The sequence below is a fragment of the Solea solea genome, chromosome 11, assembly GCF_958295425.1.
Source record: "Solea solea chromosome 11, fSolSol10.1, whole genome shotgun sequence".
Lineage (NCBI taxonomy): Eukaryota > Metazoa > Chordata > Actinopteri > Pleuronectiformes > Soleidae > Solea > Solea solea.
In genome coordinates, this window is record NC_081144.1 from 14,855,893 (window position 1) to 14,877,015 (window position 21,123).

The 21,123-nt window shown below is 40.2% G+C and overlaps 3 protein-coding genes across 5 annotated transcripts; 2 read left to right on the forward strand and 1 right to left on the reverse strand.

The window, feature by feature from the left end:
- The first annotated feature begins 6,355 nt into the window (after positions 1-6,355).
- ttll9 (tubulin tyrosine ligase-like family, member 9) lies at positions 6,356-11,697 on the forward strand. The gene is made up of 14 exons (XM_058642400.1): positions 6,356-6,490; positions 7,367-7,413; positions 7,487-7,579; positions 8,265-8,376; positions 8,458-8,643; positions 8,725-8,793; positions 9,015-9,105; positions 9,260-9,300; positions 9,392-9,479; positions 9,659-9,717; positions 9,799-9,995; positions 10,818-10,931; positions 11,188-11,312; positions 11,420-11,697. The coding sequence occupies exons 1-14, from the start codon at positions 6,464-6,466 to the stop codon at positions 11,488-11,490; spliced, it is 1,320 nt and encodes a 439-aa protein (XP_058498383.1). The 5' UTR covers positions 6,356-6,463; the 3' UTR covers positions 11,491-11,697.
- Positions 11,698-11,775: 78 nt separating this feature from the next.
- On the reverse strand, positions 11,776-16,717 carry fam217ba (family with sequence similarity 217 member Ba). Of its 2 annotated transcripts, none has more exons than XM_058642399.1 (4): positions 16,198-16,717; positions 15,969-16,068; positions 14,654-14,718; positions 11,776-14,545 (listed from the first exon to the last, which is right to left on the reverse strand). In XM_058642399.1, the coding sequence occupies exons 2-4, from the start codon at positions 16,047-16,049 to the stop codon at positions 13,105-13,107; spliced, it is 1,587 nt and encodes a 528-aa protein (XP_058498382.1). In that variant the 5' UTR covers positions 16,050-16,068; positions 16,198-16,717; the 3' UTR covers positions 11,776-13,104. The 2 variants fall into 2 exon arrangements, with proteins under 2 accessions (XP_058498382.1, XP_058498381.1); XM_058642398.1 differs by having other exon boundaries at positions 16,163-16,717.
- A 2-nt stretch (positions 16,718-16,719) lies between these two features.
- On the forward strand, positions 16,720-20,636 carry ppp1r3da (protein phosphatase 1, regulatory subunit 3Da). Of its 2 annotated transcripts, none has more exons than XM_058642402.1 (2): positions 16,720-16,846; positions 18,982-20,636. In XM_058642402.1, exon 2 carries the CDS (start codon positions 19,010-19,012, stop codon positions 19,931-19,933), a length of 924 nt encoding a protein of 307 aa, XP_058498385.1. In that variant the 5' UTR covers positions 16,720-16,846; positions 18,982-19,009; the 3' UTR covers positions 19,934-20,636. The 2 variants fall into 2 exon arrangements, with proteins under 2 accessions (XP_058498385.1, XP_058498384.1); XM_058642401.1 differs by lacking the exon at positions 16,720-16,846 and adding an exon at positions 16,942-17,136.
- The last annotated feature ends 487 nt before the right edge of the window (positions 20,637-21,123 follow it).

The window sequence follows — 21,123 nt, forward strand, 5'->3', positions numbered from 1 at the left end:
ATCTGAGCGCACAAAATCAATAGGATGCGGACCTTTGGAGAAAAGCAGGTATACGCCCACCGTGTCCACCTAAACCCCCCTCCCCTCTCTCTCTCTATCTCTATCTCGCTCTGTGTGTGTGTGTGTGTGTGTGTGTGCTAATAGCTTAATATTTAAAAAAAAAAAAACATGTTAGGAACATTTTTGAACGTGTCCACAACTTCAAAGGGCTTTCTGAGGGTTAAAGGATCATTCAGGATTTAAAAAAAAAAATGTTTTAAGTGTGGTTGTATGAGTTAACCTGGGCGTGTAAACCATTATTAAACACTTAAAACAAAACAAATTCACAAATGTTGAAACAAATTTACATTTTTGAAAAAACAAATTTCCAAAACATGAAACACTTTAAGAGGTTTTAGAACTTCCGGGCCACTTGCAACAGTTGCATACATTCCCCAGGCCACTGTAGTTAGCAGTTGCAGACACTCACATGGCTGCCAGCAGGGGCTGAAGAAAAACTCATTCAACAAAGGGCTCACCTAATACTCTTAAGCTGGAAACTACCCTCTCCTCACACCAAAGTTCTTTGAAAAAGTGATTTTACATCATTCTGAATGCAGGCTGTGCGCGTGTCTCTGATACATTCATAGTATTTGACTACCAGAGCTTCATGTCATTTCACTGATTAAAATAAAATATGGGACATTTAAGAACTTGAACTGTCAATATATATATAAAACAATAGTATTATAGTATAATTTCTTTGGTGGAAATGTATTAAAATCTTTGTAGTTTATGTCATTTTACTAATTAAAATAAAATATGGGACATTTAAGAACTTGAACTGTCAATATATATAAAAAAAATAGTATTATAGTATAATTTCTTTGGTGGAAATGTATTAAAATCTTTGTAGTTTATTAATACCATACTTACTAAATGGCATTTTGATACCAGGATTGTCTCATATCTCAAATGCATTAATTGTGTGTCAATACGTTTGAAATGACAAAACAGCTCGTACAGCTAATTGGCTCCTTCTTAGTGATTCTGAATCCGTTCTGTTGTGTATCAACACGAAAATCAAATGTTCCTGTTAATGTTAGCTCAACTTTTATTGCACAGAAGTTTTAAATGACCTAGACTTTAGAAAACAAGCCTCGTGGATAACTGAATCAGGCCATCTGTCGCACACGCACAGATTAAGGATAAAAAGAGCACGTAACACTTTGCACATGCTGTTTTTGAAACTAACTTCAAGAGATGGACATGTTTCCGTGTAATGGAAAGTATGTGGGTGGGGGGAAAAAACAGCTCATAGTTTAAGACATTAAAAGATTGTGCTTCATCCGTCAGACATGAATGAAATAAAGGTCATTACAGCAGGACGACGAGCCTTAATAAGAAGCCAAATCAGCCATGGTGTTTTTTTCAGGTCCAGATAGTGGGATGTTGTTGAATGTCATTGAGTCACTCACTGAGGAATCAGGAGGGCTTGTTTTCAGCATGTGTTGGTTTTATACAGTAATAGGCCAAAGTGAAGTTAAAAGGTCCCAAAAACAAGTGAAAACATGATGATGTCTGGCAGTGCAGCACTGAAGTAGAGGCTGGAGATTTGAGAAATGCACATGAGACATCAAAGAGTCCGTGATTGATATACAAGTGCAAAAACAGTTTCCAGTATGATCCAAACACCCTGCCCCGCTTCTGGCATTTAACTCTTGCACCGCGTGCACATTTAATTCTCAAATGTATATTTTAAGTGCTTTGAAAAGGGAGGGGGATCAGTCAAAAGAAACCTCGCTGAATGTAATGTAATTAACTATAATGCCTCCATTAAACCACTGTTGGGTAAAGCTGCTTTATGAAGTAAGCACAGACATTATGGCAACACCTTTGGAAATGTGATGGAGATGCTGTGCGCAGAGTGGATTTCATGTGACAGTTCTAACTCTTGCTTTCATCCACTTTGTGTTGCCTTCTGGGGTGGTCATTATTTTCAGACACCTTTTGTTAGAAACATTCCTTTAGCATTAACCTGAATCTTTCTGTCACTTGCACATCATATTTATTCACCTAATTTAATAAATGTATCCATTCCAATGTAAATATTTAAGTAAGGGGTGAAGTTTCTCTCTCATATGCACACTGGAACATTAATTGGAACATTCTTTCTTTTTTTATCTATATGTTTTCTATGATGGTCCAACGTCTTCCATGATGTTTTCCTTTGCCTTCTCTGGGTAACATAAAGTAACTTTCCTACTGAGGCAGCCAGTATAACTAATCTGCCTGACTCTGGATTGCCCTCTGTGTTTTTTTTCCCCCCAAATTCCCCACGGATAGGATTTTGTGCCATACCCTTGTTCTGTGGTACAATCCATGAGCTGGGAGAGAATTCCAGATAAATGAAGAACATATTCTGTTTTAGTCTGGTTCTGGTGACAGGATGCAATATCGGGAAGTTTGCAGAAATGTAACGTGATACCCGCATGTTTAGGTCCCCGCTGATTGTAAAGGATCGCTTGCAACCTGGTCCGGTTTGCGATCATATGTTAACAGTTAACAGCAGAACCATAGATAACAATTTCCTTTTCCTGAGTAAGGAAATAAAATTGACGTAGGGACATAATTGTTGTTGCATCATGAAACATGTAAGTATTTAAAATGTTTACCTGATTGCAGATAAAAATGCATTGTGGACCCAAGTATCCCTAACAGAAACATTCCGTTGTTTCATCACTGAATGTTTTTCCTCTTCCTGCTTTAGCCCAATAACTTTATGTTTACTACTGTATATGCTCACATCTGCCTGTCTGCTTGTACATTTCTGACTGTCCTTGTTCAGTAGAGGGATCATGATATTAAGACATTTCATTTTCAGGCTTAACTGGTAAAACATATGGTGCGGTTGTACATTCCACGAGGATTCCTGTTGCCACTTCACCATGCTTTTCTTGGCCTCGTCTTAGACTTTAGCAGAAAACATTATGGGCGTGCAAAGTGTGAGGATTTGCACTCTGATTACCCCTGAAGTGCTGCTGAGCTACTGAAGTATAGGGACCGGAGAAACAATAAACAGATGGCACCTCTCTGCGGCTGCAGATGTGTACACTGTATGTCTGTTGATATGAGGAACATGGATGTCACATGCAAATGTAATAGATGAATACAAATGTTGGCAAAGGCAACATGCTCCAGAACAGATCTAATTATATGCAATAATTATTTAAAAAAAACAAAAAAAAAAAAAAAACATTTAGACTTATACAGTGGATTCTTACCATGACGTCTGTTCATTAGATACAGTCTAAATCCTGACAGTATATTCTCTGTAGTCACGTATATAAAGTAGGGATGTGCTGGGCATCTATTGAATCACAAAAGATCATTTGATCTCAAACTGTGCCACTTCCTAATATACGTCAATGCGCAAAGTCTGAATGACTCATAGCTACATACTTTCTTTCCTTACATAACTTGACTCAACATTTTCTTTTCATGTAGAGAAGAGCTGGAAGAGGGTATTAAGTCACGGCAGAGAGGGCTAAATGCCCAGCTGAACTTTCCACCACCATCATTCCCACGTGAGGACGATGACATTGAAGTCAGTCAGGAGTCAGCCTCCTTTTCCTGGTAACAGCTGATGCAACCCAGATTTCCTGCTCTTGTTATTGCTGTTGAGGGGAATATATGGTTTATGATTGATGGCAACCACACAACTGGCAGTATTTCACTCGTAATTGCCAATTTTGTTTCATTTTTCTCCAATGATGGTCTATAGTACATAGAGATATGGTATGTTTTAATCTTTTCCCACTATTTCAAACTGGATGAGCTGTGTTCTGACCTGGAGCTGAAATTGCTGAAATGAGGCAGGTGTAGACACTTTGATGATCCAACTGCAATGTCACAGTCTTCCATTGGCTCAGTTTCAGTTTATGGGTTTAACGAGAGGCAAAAGTCACACATACACACACACACATCCTCATGCCACACAGTAAAACTTGAAATGTGTTGCACCTCAAAGACAAAAACAAATGCCATCGCAAGATGCTGGTGATGATAAGGTTGTTTCTTCATGGCCAGCTAAAGAAAACTGCAACTGCAAAATTAAAGCGAAAAATACTGGCATAGGCCTAGCTTGTCGTGTGCAGGAGAATATGATTATTGTTCTACATTGCATACAAAGGAGAGAGTTTGTAGTTGGCTGCAATGTTCTGCCATGAACACTGATAAATATCTGCCTGCAGGTGTGGTGTGTGAGTCAGAACAGAGCCATCTCTTCACCATCATGTCCGTTCTGACAGGTCTTAGACTCTACTATTTAGTGGCTTAACACTGAAATGTGACCTACAGGCACTACACACACACACACACACATAGAGAGAGAGCGAGAAACAGGTAGAGAGCTACTTGGGGAGACACAGGCAAATTGAGGGCATGGTGTTCCTGGAGCAGATGTATTGCAATATGAGTGTAATGCAAATATGATACTACCTCTATATGTGTATTAATAATAATTATCAGCAAGCTTTGACGTGTTTTGGTAATTATATTCATTCTCAAGCTAATATTAGACACACCTCATAGCTTTAGCTGATCTCGACAGGTTGGGAGTATTTTTTGACACCTTTTTGGAAACTAGGTACATTTACTCTGGAGAAAAGAAAAACAAACAAAAAACACTAGGGTATTAGGTTTTTTTCAGTCTGAGGACTGAGCAGTTGATTGAATTTGAATGTGGTGTTGGGAATGCATTAAGAAGAAGACTGTGTCTGTTCCTCATCTCTGTGATGATTTAAAATAAAAAATATTACAACAACATGTTGTGTTTGTAATGGTTATATTACTTATCTGCATGGTTCATTGTTTTGAGACAGGGTTTTGGCTCTGCTCAGCTGAGCAACTTTATCACTTGTCACTCATACTGCAAAGAGGCCTGCACTTTTTTCTAGCCACTTGGTTGTAAGCTGGCCAGTTCATGGACGAATATGTATATTCAGTTAAGTCCAACTAATTCTAGCCTGTTGTAATTATTTATGTCAAAGTCTATAGTTTTTCACACTTTTCACAGGAATCTGACCTCCTCCCTGTACAGTAATGGTTAAAAACAACAAATGCAAATGTGTTTTTTTGGTTTGTTTTATGAAATATGTATGGAATGAGCTGTTTTTATGCTATTATTTTATGATTAGTGTTATGTTATTAGTCCGAGTTTTATTTATTAGTCCCCTTTGTTGTCAATAGAATAGCAGCGTTCATCCTGTCTCACATTACCCAGCCCTTGTGCCCTGTGTTTGAAACTTAATGCACAATGACCCAAAACTAACAGACTCTATTATATTCTCAGCCGTTTCAGAGCTAACCTACAGTGGGTAATATTAACTCCACATGATAAAATGTTATCGTAGTTATAAAGTACTTATGATCCATATTTTTCTATTTTCTATTGTTTGTTATTATTGACTTTAATTGCTTTGTGTGTTTTTGATCTTATCTTATACTGCTGCTCAACCAATTCCCTCTGGGGATAAAAAAAGAGAAGAAAAAAAAGAAAAGGCCTGCTTGACTTGACTTGACTTGAAGCATGATCCATCTCTCTCCACTTCAGACTGCTCTTTTCATAATCTTCTTGTCATGGTAAATCACTGGGTGCAATCACTGTTCCATTTATCCCTTGGGCAAATTTTGTCATTTAAAGTCATACAAAGCAATTCAGCGAGATGCATTTGAAATGTTAGAAACATGATGCGTATGTATGCCTTTATTTTTGCTATAATTCTGATCATTGGGTTGCATTTACTTTTGTCAGATTAAAGCATTTAACATTAGATGTTGGAATAAAAATCCCAGAATTAAATGAATATTTTTAGCTTTGCAAGTTTGGGTCATATTTCTACTTCAAAAAACAAAACATTCTATAAATGTACTTGACATTAACATACATAATGATAGATATGTTATTATAGAAAATGCCTGTCGTGAATAAGTTGACAGGTTAACTGCGAATGCTCAAAGAAAAATATACCATAATGCCATTCCTGAAGGTGATATTCTACTCTGGGTTTTGGCGCCACACTGTGGTGATTTAATGTAAAGTTAAGGATTGATGAAGATTTTTTTTACAGCAGGTACAGTTAAAGCAAATAGCGAAAGCAAAATAAAACGCTGTTCCATAATAAACGTGCAGTAAAGGTTGTTTAATTTAAAATAAAATTACATTCTCAACCTCCTGTGAGCGTTTGCTGCGTTCATGAACCTGTGTTCATGCTTAAGCTGTGCATGAAGTGGTGGTTGAAAGCTTCGCTACGGAAACAACAACAGGACAAACTCTCTCTAAGAATCGGTTGTGCGGTTTCCATGGCAACGGAAACTGAAACACTGTATCGTCCGTCCAGCATGAGGTCGCTAACCACGTTTATTTACTTACACATGGAAACGTAATCACTCTAGTCGCCCGTTTACTGCTGCTTTTTGCAGGATGTGTGCATCCGTGTCAAAGAACAAGGTAAGGATCTTCCTGTTTACATGAGAGTGGTATTGGCCCGGGTTAAACAGGTCCTCTTTACTTTTTTTATATTTATTACTTATTGCACATATGAGAAAGAATTTAAAACATTTAAATAATGCATAAAAAAACACAGAAATTGGAAAGCTGAAATATTAGGGGGGAAATAAATGGGAAGGAGGAGCCAACAATTTTAAGTGTTCAATTTTATGAATTTCTCTTTGTGGAGTTTACAGAGAATAAGTTTTGGGCAGTGGCGTGCACTACTTTACTGTGGGGCAGGTGGCAATAGTAAAATCATTTACCAAATTATCTCACACACCTGTGTACAGGGACATCCTTTACAGCACAGCATCACTTTCTGTCACCACGATGGGCATTTTCTGTACAGCATGGGATATTATTTCCTTTAAGGACACCCTTTGGGACGCTGTCATGTAGGAACAGTAGGCATCATTTTTGATTGGAAAGTCACCCATAGAAACAAAGCTGCAAGGTCATCTCATAGGGCTTCTGCAGAGCTTGATGATGAGCTGAGCATTGGAATCAGGTGTGTTGGAGCAGGGAGACATCTAACACATGGAGGGCAGTGGGTTCCCAGGACCAGGATTAAGACACACTGTTGTTGGTCCCTGTATCATTTTTCTCCACCAGAAAAGCACTCCTGTAGAAACATTTTTTATGTCCATATTTTGCTTTAGATGCTACATATGTGCATGCAACTGTTTTTAGGTTTTCAATTGGGTGCTTTAACTCAACCCATGAGAGGTATAGTGCTAGGCCAGATGAATAGTTTGCAGTGCAGCTGTGTAAGTGCAAATAAGTCGTCAGACTCATCAGATCATTGGGGCGAGTTTGTTCTCTGTGCCTCTGCAGACATCTGGATACAAAGGTTCAACGGACTGCTGCAAAAACGAAGAGCGGTGAGTGTAGTTTCACATCACACATCTCACAAGTATGGCTTAATACATTGATTGTGTTCCAATGTCCTCACAGGGAGGGAAAGACTTGTGTGCGTTACAAATGCATCCTGCCCAATTCCATCCAGAATGTCCTGCGCCAAAGACCAGGCTGGGTTGAAGTCAGAGAGTGAGTGTGGTGTCTTCGTGCTGCAGGGATGCTCATCATGGTCACACGTCTTGTATAAAGTACCTAAAATGGATACTGAAGTAAAAGTACAAGTATCATTCCAGAAAATGACTTTGGTAGAAGTTGAAGTCACTTTTTACAATATTACTTCATTAAGGGTCTTAAAGTATATGGCATTTACGTATCTTAAGTATCAAAAGTAATTAAGGTTTAGAAGTAAAAGTATATAAAAAAAAGTGAGGAGTTAGGACTGAGCCAGCTCAGTGGTAGAGAAAGTTGTCATTCAACTGGAAGGTTGGGGGTTCAATTCCTGGCTCTGCTAGTCTATGTGTGTCCTTGAGCAAGACACTTAACCCCATGTTGAAGCGTGTGAATGGGTATGAAAGATGTGTGAATGGCTGAATGGCAAAACTGCAGTGTAAAGCAGTTCATCAAGACAAGAAGCACTCTATATAAATACTGTTACCATTACCAACTCTTCTTCTTCTGATTTTATTTGGTAGTAACGAGTAACAAAGATAGTTAAGGGACATGTAGTGGAGTAAAGGTAAAAGTTACTCGAAATATAAATAACAAAGTAAAGATTTGTGAGTTTTGTGCTGAGGTACAGTAACAAAGTACATTACAACACTGGTCACACCTTGTTGAATTTACTGTGTTATATCTCTTCTTCTCCTCCTCACAGTGAGGGCGAGTGGGATTTCAACTGGTGTGACGTCGGCTGGCTCAGGGAGAATTATGATCACTTGTACATGGATGAACATGTAAGGATAAACCACTTTCGCAACCATTATGAGGTGAGTGAACAATCGAGCATGCGTTATTATTATAACTGACATACTTTAACGCTTTCTGTGCTTCTTTGTCGTACGCTACAGTTGACGCGCAAGAACCTCATGGTGAAAAACCTCAAAAGGTACAGGAAAGTCCTTGACAGAGATACTGGCCACATGGAGGCATCGAGGTGTGACTTTTTCCCCTGCACCTTTGCACTGCCCAGCGAGTATCACCTCTTTGTAGAGGAGTTCAAAAGATGTCCTGGCAGCACGTGGATCATGAAGCCGGTCAGATGGTCTTTCATTCAGTACTAAGGTGGCCCAAGGTACGTGGAAATTCAATGTCTAAATGTGGTATGTTTTATTTAGGTAGCAAAATCTCAAGGGAAAGGCATTTTCCTGTTCAGGAAACTGAAAGATATCATGGAATGGAAGAAGGTAACCAAACACACACACACTCACTGTTTTCCATAACTTCATAGGCCATTGCATTGACTTACATTGATATCCTGGAGAGTTACTCTAACCTTAACCATAAATACTACTGGTCTAATCCTAAACCTGGCACTAACCACCCTAACCTCAACTTTAAAACTAAACTTAACTAAACTAAACTAAATGAAACACTTACTCTGACTGATTATGCTGTGCTCCCACAGGATGGTGCCCGCTCAGAAGAGCAGAAGGAATCAGCTCAGGTGGAAAGCTACGTGGCACAGCGCTACATAGAGAACCCATACCTGATTAATGGTAGTGAACTGTACATTTTATTCATAAATCCAATTTGGAAGAATCATCAACATATTGTTCATCAAAAAAAAAAAAGACTAAATGAGATCAAGCAGTTTAGTGAGCAATTGAAAGAGTAACCTTTTTTATTCTTTTTTTTTTGTTGATCCCACAGGGAGGAAATTTGATCTGAGGGTGTATATTCTGGTCACATCAGTATGTACTGAACCGTCTTAACACAGTATTCTACAAGAACGTTGACGTTTTTCTCTGCTTTCATCAAACGGTGTGTGTGCTTGTGCTTCAGTACGCTCCTTTGAAGGCCTGGCTGTATCGAGATGGCTTTGCCCGCTTCTCAAGCACTCGCTTCTCCCTGAGCAGTATTGATGACAAATGTATCCTTTTCTTCGGTTGTTTCATCATGACATATTGTCGCCATTCGTTTGAAAGCAGACAAACCTATGGGAAGTTAAATTTGTATAGCCTGGTTTGACCAACTATCTGCCGTCACACCAAATCACAAGTCACCCAGTCTGTTAAATGTCCCATCATGTCCTTAGTGTCCCTTTTTTAGACATGCATCTGACCAACGTGGCTGTTCAAAAAACAGCACCTGACTATGACCCTGAAAAGGTGAGTAATTCAACGAAAACCCATTAGATTGTTATTGGTCTGTCACTTTTATTTCTGCATTGTTTATCCAACTTTATATAGGGATGTAAATGGCAGATGCAGCAGCTTCGAAGATACCTGACTGCAAAACACGGCAGAGAGGCGGTCGAGACTCTATTTACAGAGATGGATAACATCTTTGTCCGCAGTCTCCGGAGTGTACAAAAGGTCATGATAAATGACAAACACTGCTTTGAGCTCTACGGGTACGACATTCTACTGGATGTAAACCTCAAACCGTAAGTCCTTATACACACACACACTGAGCTCATGTCAGCATGGCCGTTTTCACCTGTAAGTTTACATGCACCACCAAGGCATGAACGTATGTTCACCAATAAGAGAAGAGAAGCACAGGCACAGGCACAGGCAAGCCAACATGCAGCACATTTGACTCATCATGGACACGTCAAAACAAAGCAGTAAATCTGCCAGTATCACATTCTTGAAATAACCTGAGAACATAACTCAGCAGCATATTTGAAAAAACTGACAGTAAATAATTGCACACCTCTGTAAATAACATCACATGCTAAGGATAGTGTCACTCCCTCACGTATATGTGTTAACTGACAAAAGTACGTGTGGTAATGAGAGATAAGACACATGGGAAGTGTGTAAAAAAACGCAAAAAAATGTTATTGGGTCAATGACGTAATGTAAGTGGGTCACTGTGCGTACAATGTTGAGTAAAAGAAGCCAGGGCTGGACCACAAATGCATTTAGAGACAGTCTTCATTCCATTTCTGACAGACAGTGCATAAAACATACAAAAAAACGTCAGTTAGTGACACATTCATGATGCATGAAAATCTGATGCAGCCCGGGAGCCGATTGACCTCAAGCATAAACACTACCAAGCTTCAGATTGATCAAACTTGCTTGTGCCACAGGAGAAGCTGTAAAGACAACCTGAAACGTCTTTTTTTGTCACTTGATATCTTTAACAAAGATGTAGACTTGCAGGTGACTGACGTTACATCCAACGATCTTAAGTGAACCATGTGCCATGGTTGGAAACTGTTTGGTGAAGGTCTTCGTCATCCTCCATCTCTTTGCAGGTGGTTAATTGAGGTGAATGCCTCTCCCTCATACACTCCCAGTGGTCAAGAGGATTACGAGATGAAGTGCAGACTGCTGGAAGACACTTTGAATGTTGTCGATATGGAGGGAAGGTAAAGGCCTCATCCCTCATGAAGTAGTTTTTTTTTTTGATCAATCACATTATCTGCTTCTTTGCATTAATGTATCCAATTTAGGAAATATAATTTACGGCACAACTGTTTAGCAAACTTTAGAATATGGGTGGAAAAAGGTACCAACCCCAGCCATCCAGTGTACTCCTAGTGCTGGTCTCAAGCCTGGATAAACAAGAGGGTTGCATCGTCTCCTTTTCCTGAGCTCAACTGAACTGTTCTTTTCCCTCATTAGGTTGACGGGCAAGGAGAAAAGGGTGGGTGGCTATGATCTCATGTGGAATGATGGGCCCGTCTATAGAGAGGATGCCAACCTCGAAACATTTGGGAGTTCATGTTTCACAGCTAACACACACTTAGGTAAATGCACTGTGCAGCTAATGCAAGTCTCTTTGGCCAACGATACATGCAAGTACTACACCTCATCAGGTGGCTATGTCTTTACCATTTATGTTTGCTTGTTGCAGGGTGTGTGAATGACAGAGAGCGGCAGCTTCGCCAGCTACTAAAACCATATCCAGGCCAGAAGAGGATATAATCACATTCATAATGGTAGAAAGTGTCATCATCACGGTGGCTTCTGGGTGTGTATGTTTTGGAGACAGGCACCATTGAACACAACAAAGTATAACATCAGCAACACTTAATTACTTATGTGTGATGATTTGACTTAAAAAAAACTGACTGTGCTAAACTAATAAAAAACCTTTAATACATTATATTGCAGACTTCAAAGAAAAGTATACAGGTAAAAACAAATTTGACCATGAGCATTGTTGTGTTTTAGATAAGTAAGTAATAATAAGCCAAAAGATGATGCCCCTTGTGTTCAAAACATTTATTTCTGTGCCTTACAAATACTTGCATTCAACATTGAGAAAATACATACCACAAACTTTTTGCGTGTGTGTGTGTCACCACAATGTACACTTCAATAATAACGTTGCCGCTCCTGGACCTTTATCTATGGCTTTGATGCTGCACATAAGTAATAAGTAAAGAGAGGCAATCTCAATAAGACACCATTTACACTGATGAAATGTTCCCATCAATCATTTGCACATGGTAAACCACAAGAAACACATAAGACGCTCCAATGTAAACACAGTGTTCTAAAGACTTCAAGTGTTGATATAGCTCATCACTTATGAATGTATTTAAGTTTTCAGGAATCCTGCAAATGGCCAAATGGTACAGCATTAATAGAGATGACATGACATTCAGTTCTATTACTAAAAAGATTTTTTTTTCTTTCTGTGCATGACAATGTAAACATAATAATGACAATGATGAATAAAAGTCAACTGCAACACTCTTCATAAATAGAACTATGGTATATAAAATTTGGAAAAATATGCTTTTACATCCGTAGCAAACGTCACACCATCTTCTCCACTGATATAAAGAGCTCAGCTCTATGCAAAATACAGTTCATTCTCAAGACTACAATTCAAGCTGTTCAAGCAGGAAAAGCCCTTGTAACCAAAAAGTAAAACCAAAGTACAAATATATCATAAACAAATTACGTTACTGCAGTACATACCACTTATTGCACCGCCTCCTTTTCAGCCAAAGATGCTTAAATTGAAAAGAAAACAAACATCTGAAAACATGAGGCACAAAAATAAGAAAATAAAAAGCAACATCAAGTAAGAGCATCAAATACAAATACATTCCTACATCAAAAACTGTATGGTCTTATTTGATGAATGAAATGTGATGACCTGTGTGAAATATCACTATGGATTAGAAATGCTAAAAGCTGTCCAACAGTACAGTAGATGCTTATTTTACACCTGTGTCAACACTGGTAGTACATTGAGAGATTAGTGCAATGCAACATGAAAGCTGTGTTTTAAGAATCTTAGTAGAGTTAAGGGTTATCACGAACTTTTGGTCAAAACACAACTAAATCATATTATTAGTGTATATTTTAAATTGAATTCTGTGTTCAATTCTGTTATTATGTCATATGTTGTTTTATTCTAGCTACTCAAAATCTGATAGTTTTGACCTTTTGAAGGCAGCACACCACAGGCTGATTTAGACTTAGATGTTAGTAGTACACAGATTACATAGAAAGCAAGCATAGTTTCAAGCTCCTGTGTCAAGTAAGCACAAGGTAAAGCGCTGTACTGAAGATTTATATAGGCTACTTTGCAACAAAATGCACATTTTTCATTTTACCATTCTGTTTACTGGTAAGCGGTGCCTTGGTGAGCAGCTGTGGCTCTTTAGCAGCTCTTTTCATGGAAGTTTTAGTGGCGTGACCTGCTCCTTCCATTGTCTGCCAGTCCTTTTCTACCCTCTTCGAGGTGACGACCTCTCTCTTACTTGCAGCATAAACACGTTTATCTGCGATGGCTGATTTAACGTCACCAGGCTCTTTTTTGACATCTGTCTCAGAGTTGGCTCTGACGCGGCTTTTCCTAACCTGACCTCTACCGTTTGGGTTAGTCCCAGATTCCTGGGGTTGCTTTCGAGCATTGCCAGTGGCCTGCATGTGCCTGAGGTGGCTCCTTCCAGCTGAAGGGCTCACTGGGGTCTGGGCTCCACCTCCTCCTGCTCCACCCCCACCTTGTCCTGCTGGGTTCTTTCCATCAGTGGAAGGTGCCCGGGTCTCGCTGCTGCTCCGCTTTGCTGGTGCCCCAGCCCTGGCTCTGCGCTCAAGCAATGGGCTTAGTCGTGAGTGCCGCTGGTAGGCGTAAGCGGCGCAGCTACCGTTGCACATTGGGTAGCGAATGTTACAGTGAGGGCAAACTGGAAAGCGTGAAAGCTGGTGCTGGGTGGATGCAGGAGATGGTGGGTTGTTAACAGGTGCAAATGGGAAGGCTCGCTGGCTCTGCCGTAACCCTTTAGGGGAGTTGAGACGGGACGGTGGAGCTGTGTGAGGCCTGGGTGAGTGAGCTGTGGTGGCAGAGAGGAAGGCCTGTGGCCTTAGACGACTTCCTGCAGGACGATTACTCTCTGCCTGCACTGTCTGGATCTGGAGCCACTCCAGTTGCAGCAGCCTCTCCAGATACTTCTCCAACAGCCCTACAGGTTTGGGCCTGGGGGCACCACGGCCCTCTGTATGAAGAAACACTGCCAGCTGTCTCAGGCTCCAGCTGTTGAAGGGAGGAGGCAGAAAGTCTGGGTAACTGTAGCTGGGTTTGTCAGTCTCATCTTCATCGCCAACAGTGCCACAGGGTCCCGGGAAGTCTGGGGGAAAGTCATTCGTGTTGATGACCTCAGCTCGCAGGTTGAGGTGTGGAGGAGTACAGGGCGTACAAGGAGAAGGCAGCACTGGCAACCTCTCAGAGTCTGACAGATCACTGGCGCTGTCGGTGTCATCATCTTTCTGGTTGTAGTGCTGTTGTAGTGCCTCCGGGGTGGGAGCGGGGGAGTGTGTTAGAGGGTGTGAGGGCATGTGTCGTAACCCTGATATTGGGGAGAGGGGCAGGGAGAGGGCTCTGCGATTTTTCCCCATTCCCCCACGATTCAGCTGTAACTCACTGCCACACAATGACATCTGTTGATTTTCTCGTTTATCCTCTTTCCTATGCACAGATGAGGGTTTGCAACGTTGAGTTCTCAAATCTCCTTCTTCTGGGCTGGAAAAGTGACAAATGAGTGAAAGGAGAGTAAATTGAGGATTTTAGGGGATTAGTGTACCTGAAGCAAGGCATTTATTATGACTGCACACCATTTTCAACTCATACCTGGAGAGTTTGCTTGTGTTGTGGGAAATGCCAGATTTAAATCTTCCACCCTTTGATTGGGCACCCTGTAAATCAGTCATTGCAGGAACTGTCAGATCGCGTAATATGCATCGTGTAATACATACTTACTTTACAATGTCATGATAAAAATGTCTCTACAACACCATGGACCTGTGACAGGACTAAGCAATAGATTTTCCAGGAAAACAGTTTTCTTTCAGCCGCAGTGGAGCAGAGCAGTTAGAGGGGAGGACTACACATCATTCTTTTGCTCAGTTCACTGCCTCTACAAATCTAGAAGAGCAACTTATTGGGACACCTTTGTTGGTAGCGAGGGAGAACACATCATGGATGTGGGAAGATTTTGAAACTGTGGATGCTACGTAAACAATATCCACACAAGAGGGACTGTGGTTGTACTGAATATCAGCACAGCAGTGATGCGGTTGTAGGCACAAGGCCAGTGGCCGAGTGCCACAGATATCAGATAACGACAGCATGACGTTGAGTGTGATACTGCTTTTAAATAGCAGTTCTACAAGCACTATTTAATTAAAAAAAAATTAGAAGCTACAAAAGGTTATGTTTTTTATATTTATCCAGGTGTATGGCTCCCCCACCAAAAACAACCAGACTGATATCACTGTTGCCTAGCAACACAAACAATGAGCATATCATGCATGCTACACAGGTTATGCCCACTACTTTGGTTCACCATGTATGTTTCTATTGTGCAACCAGAGAAAAAAAAGGTCTGTTGCTTGTTTGGCAGTTTGAATGAAACTAGAGCTGAGTTAACAGCTTGGGCTCCAGTAACGTTTTAAGGAACTTTCAGATCTGCAAGACAGAACACGTTTTTTTTGTTCAGGCTATATTTTTTGTAATTATGACAAACTATAAATCATCATGCTTTTACAGGTATGTCACCAGTGCCTACTCCCTGCCATGATTTGGAACTGCTGCATCTCACTTGCGTCTCTCCCCACACCACCAATACTGAGATAATACAGTTATAAGACCTACTACTCAATATCAGCACTCATGAAATGTCACTTGTCCCATCAAACTACTTGGAAGTGGACTTGTGTAAACTATGAGGTAGGTGGCAGGGTGTGATGATATCTTCCTTGTTTGTTGCCATGGAAATTGGACACTGGATATTCCTGTTTCAACTGTTCAATGTTTAATCAACAAGTCTTAAATTGTTTGTCTTAAATCAAAGGTATTACAATAAATATCACGTGTGAACTTGTTTCTGAGGTATTGTTGGATTTTTATATAATCAATACAGTTTACTGATCTGCCATTTACTCACCTTCTGCACAGCCATCACTGTGTCCTTATCCTGACCCGGTCCTGGGAGACCAGATTTCATTTGGCCCACTGCTTTCTTCATCTTGTTACCTTTCTTTGAACTGTGGAAACATGATAGTGGTTTATCAGGCTCTGAGACAAAACACAAGGTAGTTATTTCATTTTTTAAAAATGCATATATAAAATTAAACATACCTGGTAACAGGTACGCTATTTTCAGTGTTTTTTACCCGAATCTTCTCTTTGGAGACGACGCGTTTCAGTGTCGTAGATGCTGTGCGTTCCTGCATGATCGGGCCCATGTTGACTGTGGCCAGGTGGGATGTTGTTTTCAGTCCAGCACCGTTAAATGACACGTTAGCTAAAGGACCCAACCGACATCTCGGATAAGATGCTCCATTACGAGAATGAGGTTAAAAACACATTTTTTCTCAGAAGTGGTGCAATGCATCATTGCGCAGATGTCGACAGTCGGGTCTCCACTGCAGGTTTAACTGGTCCTTACACTGATGTCGAGGCGCTTCTCTGCTTCACTAACAATTCAACGATTGTTTTTTTCTTCAAGGCAGACGCACCTCTTTTTCGTCTGTCATCCTCACCGCCATTAAAAATGCAACGACACTGCATACGCTTTGTTTGGCTCCTCGTCCCAGGCAGATAGGTTTGTTTACCTGCTGCTGACTGGCTAGCAGCTCGTGTGCGAAGTGGGCATCACGGGTGCATTGTGGGAGTTGTAGTACATGCGTACGAGACGCTCTTTCGAACGGAAGTGGCACTCTCTCCTTGGTGAGTTAACTTACGACAGATGGACAATGACTTCAAAAAGCATAAGGGACAACCTCGTGTTTCACAGAGGATTTAGACATGACACACACAGCGGTGAGTGTTTATCTCAGTTCCCTCTGTCTCCCATGAACCAACAGTGGTTTTCTGGTCTGTTCGCAGCTTCCTACTAGCTGCGCGCAGGTTAGCAGATCTACACTGTATGAACTTGTTCCTGTGTTGTACTGTTGTGGTCATGATCGTCGATTACAAATCAGCGTAATTTCGGCTGGCAGAGGTGACCGTACACAGAGGCAGAGAAACGCACAGCACTAATAAATATCACTTTACATGGAAGATCTGGAATCAGGTTTCGTCCTGCTGCACGCGGATTAGAGTTTCATATGGTGAGATGATGTCTGAGTCTATTGTTATATTATTATTCTCATTCGATGTGCCGAAAGCTGCAGCTGCACAACGAGTGGGAGAAATGAGCTGTGTGCATTTAGGCACGTACGCTCAGAGTGCACTTTGTTCTCATGTGGAGAGTTTCTGTTTCGTCCATTTGTCATCAACAAAATTGTTGTTTATTTAAATCGGCACATGAATGCCAGTATAATAGGTATAAGAAGTCCACGTTATGTTACAGCTGGGTCATTATGCTTTTTGGCCAGACTTTATTTTGCGACGTTACGTGACGTAATCAGGCCTGGCACCAGCCACAGCTGTGTTTATGCACCTCTGTTTATGTTTATACATTTTCTGTTTTTTTTTTAAAAATGGAATTAATGTATTTATTTAACCATGGAATATCTCCAGAAAGGCAAAACTTAACATTAGACTATGGTTTAAAAAGTTACAATCACATTAAAGAAGCTGTTTTTTAAGCAATGTATTGCATTAAGTCATAAAATGACCATGCACACAGGAGGTAATTAGTTTTACTTCAAGACTGATTGAGGCTAGGACAGGGGTCTGCAACCTATAGTATGAGAAGAGCCACTTTTGATCTCTCTCTCCTCTCAAATATAATTCATCTGGATCCGCACACAACCTTTGACCCATAAAATGAAGATAACATCTTGTATGAAGATTTATGTATAAATATAAGAAGCAAAGTTAGTTGAATTTGTGAAATTTAAGAACTACGAATGAGAAAACTGTTGACATTTCATAGCTGTTGTGGAAAATTGATCAAATAAAAAGTGACCCACTTTGAAATAAATAAAACAGTGTTTGGATTTTATGTAGCTCACGCTTGAGAAAACCTGTCGACATATGTATGTGGATCCAAATAAGCACTCGCTTCATGTACACATGATTGTGTTGGGAATGGCTTTTCATATTTTAAACACAGGTCTGTTGAGTTTGGGGAGGTTTTTTAAATGTCGCATTTGATGTAGACATGGGATGTGACGCATATTTTTAGTTGATGAAATATTGAAACACTTTTATTTATCGCCTTTTTAGATCAGTCACAGTGTTGTTGCTATGTTTATTGAGCCACTGCAGACACCGCACTGAAGTACACTCACTTATACTCAATAAAAGGTGTTCAGTTTGAGAGACAGACATTTGAATACAATAATAGTTTTCTTCTCCGAAGCTACAGGGAGCCACTGCAGAGGGGCTTAAGAGCACCATGCGGCTAGACCCCTGGACTAGGAGGAAGCACAACAGCAACATGCTGCTAGTAAAGGGAGAGGTTCCAGTAGGTTGGAGTTTGGTTGGAAAACACAGAGTTGGCCATGGAAAGTTTCAGTAAAGAAACCCAGCAGTTAATTGCTTCTAGTAACTGGGTAGCAAAAGGAGTGTGGTTGATTTGAAATGTACACAGAAGTTATGCACTATAGCTTTAATTTTTGCACTTGCAAAAGAACATAAAAGTAACAAATGCCAATTATTGTTCATGTTTATGAATGACTTTCCCTCAGGGAGGTGCACAGACACAGCTGTGGCTTGCATTTCTTTCTCTCTTGCAATCATTCATTGTCACTGATCAGGACCAGAGTTTTAAGTTGCACAACCATGAAATTCAAGCAGGAAACCACCTTGTCCGTCCAGAGTTCCTCCACTTTGTTTCAGCACGACAGCATGGACCTGTAGTCACATAAATGTTTGTTATTCATTTTGTTTTATAGAAGCTTGACTCGAGGGAACAATTTGGGGGCTCAAGTCCTCTTAACCACTCCCTCGAAGCGCCGGGTCGAGGCAAAATATTCATAAATTGTGCTTCTTTTCTTTCTTTAAAGGTGAGCAGGACACCAGTTCTCACAGAGCATGGATAAAAGGTGGTTTATAGGACACAAGGGGATTCCCTCTTCAAAATCTGAACCGCAGATATCCACATTCTGCAGCAATGTCTCAAGGTCCACCATAACTATCAAGCTGACTGAAATGCTTCAGGCTGATAAACCAAGTGCAGTAAAAAAGCCAATTCCCATCCGTCCCCCAAGCCCCAGAGTCCCTATGCCAAGGGATCAATGTTTCCGCCGCAGCCTCTCTTTTGAACCCACTCCTAAACCCATCATCCAAAAACGGTCACGCTCTCTGCCGTCAACACCAGAGAGGAAGAAACAATGCAGAAATGTGGGTGTGCGGTTTGTTGACTCTTTGGGGCTTGACCTGGAAGACATCAGACTTTTCCGATCTGGAGACGATCCATTGGTACCACAACATGTTACCCTTAGATTGTTGATGGGGGCAGAGATGGCAGATGGGAGGCACCTGGAGATCTCCTTGCCATATATGAAGCCACTTTTTCCTGAGCAACCTGGTGACCAGCCAGGTTTCCTGCATCGTCTCTGCAAGCAGAAGGTTTGTCTGGAGGAGGTCTTGTGTTTTGAATTAGGTGTCATCGGAATCACCCAGGTCATCAACCTGGAGTTTGAGAAAGATGTCACAATTCGCTATTCATTTACGGAGTGGAAGAGCTGCACTGAAACTAAGGCCTCATGGGTGTCCACGACCACCAAGACCTGGGAAGGAGGAGGGGGCCCACTCAGTTGTGATATATTTCGTTTCCACCTGCCTGTTCCTCCATTCTTGCAGCCAGGAGCAGTGTTGGAGTTTGCCATTCGTTACAAAGTCTGTGGGAATGAATACTGGGACAACAACAATGGCGAGAATTATAAGTTAGTTTGCCATAACTACAAGCTCACTGTGCCTAAAGAATGTGAGGATAGCATGGTGCACTTCATTTAAGATGCTAAAAATCTATTAGAAGCACTTTATGACTTCAGTTATCAAGAGAAGTTAAAATGTGTAACTGCTTTGCCACAAAATGTCCATTGTGTTAGTCTAATGCTAACACGGGATTACTTTGAATCAATTTTGATTTAAGTGTAATTGTTTTTAGCAGAGTGAAAATTCATTTATGCACTTGATGCCAACTTTAATGCCACTGAGTGTTATAGAAAGATTCAGTCAGACTGAATTGAATGCACTTCCAACTGAGTATTTCAGAATCAGAAACACTTTATTAATCCCTGGGGGAAAATTGCTGAAAGTGAAAGTTATTCCCACACTTGGCATAATATTAAATTCTCCTGGGCATAAAGCCAGTAATCCTCACCATATGGGAGTATGATGAGAAAATGTATTGTACAACACTAGGATTTGGTTAACTGAATCATTTTTGCTTGTACTCAGAGACAATTATTTAATTAAAAATCAAAAAAAAGAATTAAGCACTAGTACACATATTTAACTCATTACCTCTGACAAGAACGTTATGTTTTTGGCCACATTTGTCTTTCTTTCAGTCTGTGAGCAGGATAACTCAAAGAGTATAGACCTTTAATTACACATTCTGGGGACACTTAGACATTTCTGTGCCATATTGAGTTTCTGAGTTGCGCACCCTGTTAAAAATTACACACTGGATTAAAATATGCATAGAAAAATATGTTGTCTCTCTTTTTCATTCACATTTCTATTATATACGGTGTTTAACACATTTATTGGATCACCTGTCTTAAAAAATCAGAAAACAAATATTTTAGACAACTTTACAAAAACAAAAACAAATTCTGCCAAATAACAAACTGAATTCACATTTTTATACCCAAATTTGAGTGGGCTCGCTGGGCTTCTCTGAGAAGTCAGAAAATTAATCAGGCATAACATTCAACCACTAAAACTAAGATTTCTGTTCAGACAAATAACCATAATATGACATCTTAATCAATAAATAATAATGTGATCTACTATTTTTTTGTGTTTTCGTTTTTGTAAAACAGTACATTTGAAAATAACAATTATATTTTGGCATTCAAAATGCAATTTCGATTAAAGACCTTCTACTTTTGGGGTATTAACCATTCCGGAAACATAAAAAAATGATTTTGATAATTACCAATGCTGTATATTTAGGGCAGCTGTGGCAGTCTAAT

What these genes read in the sequence shown, in the direction of transcription:
- ttll9 (XM_058642400.1), top strand. Translation starts at nt 6,464, where the DNA reads ATGTGTGCATCCGTGTCAAAGAACAAG. An exon ending in GCACGTGGATCATGAAGCCG is followed by an intron (nt 8,644 to 8,724) that starts GTCAGATGGTCT and finishes TGTTTTATTTAG; the next exon opens with GTAGCAAAATCTCAAGGGAA. An exon ending in ATATCATGGAATGGAAGAAG is followed by an intron (nt 8,794 to 9,014) that starts GTAACCAAACAC and finishes GTGCTCCCACAG; the next exon opens with GATGGTGCCCGCTCAGAAGA.
- fam217ba (XM_058642398.1), bottom strand. Translation starts at nt 16,269, where the DNA reads ATGGGCCCGATCATGCAGGAACGCACAGCATCTACGACACTGAAACGC. An exon ending in CAGTGATGGCTGTGCAGAAG is followed by an intron (nt 14,719 to 15,968) that starts GTGAGTAAATGG and finishes ACTGATTTACAG; the next exon opens with GGTGCCCAATCAAAGGGTGG. An exon ending in AACACAAGCAAACTCTCCAG is followed by an intron (nt 14,546 to 14,653) that starts GTATGAGTTGAA and finishes TCACTTTTCCAG; the next exon opens with CCCAGAAGAAGGAGATTTGA.
- ppp1r3da (XM_058642402.1), top strand. Translation starts at nt 19,010, where the DNA reads ATGGATAAAAGGTGGTTTATAGGACACAAGGGGATTCCCTCTTCAAAA.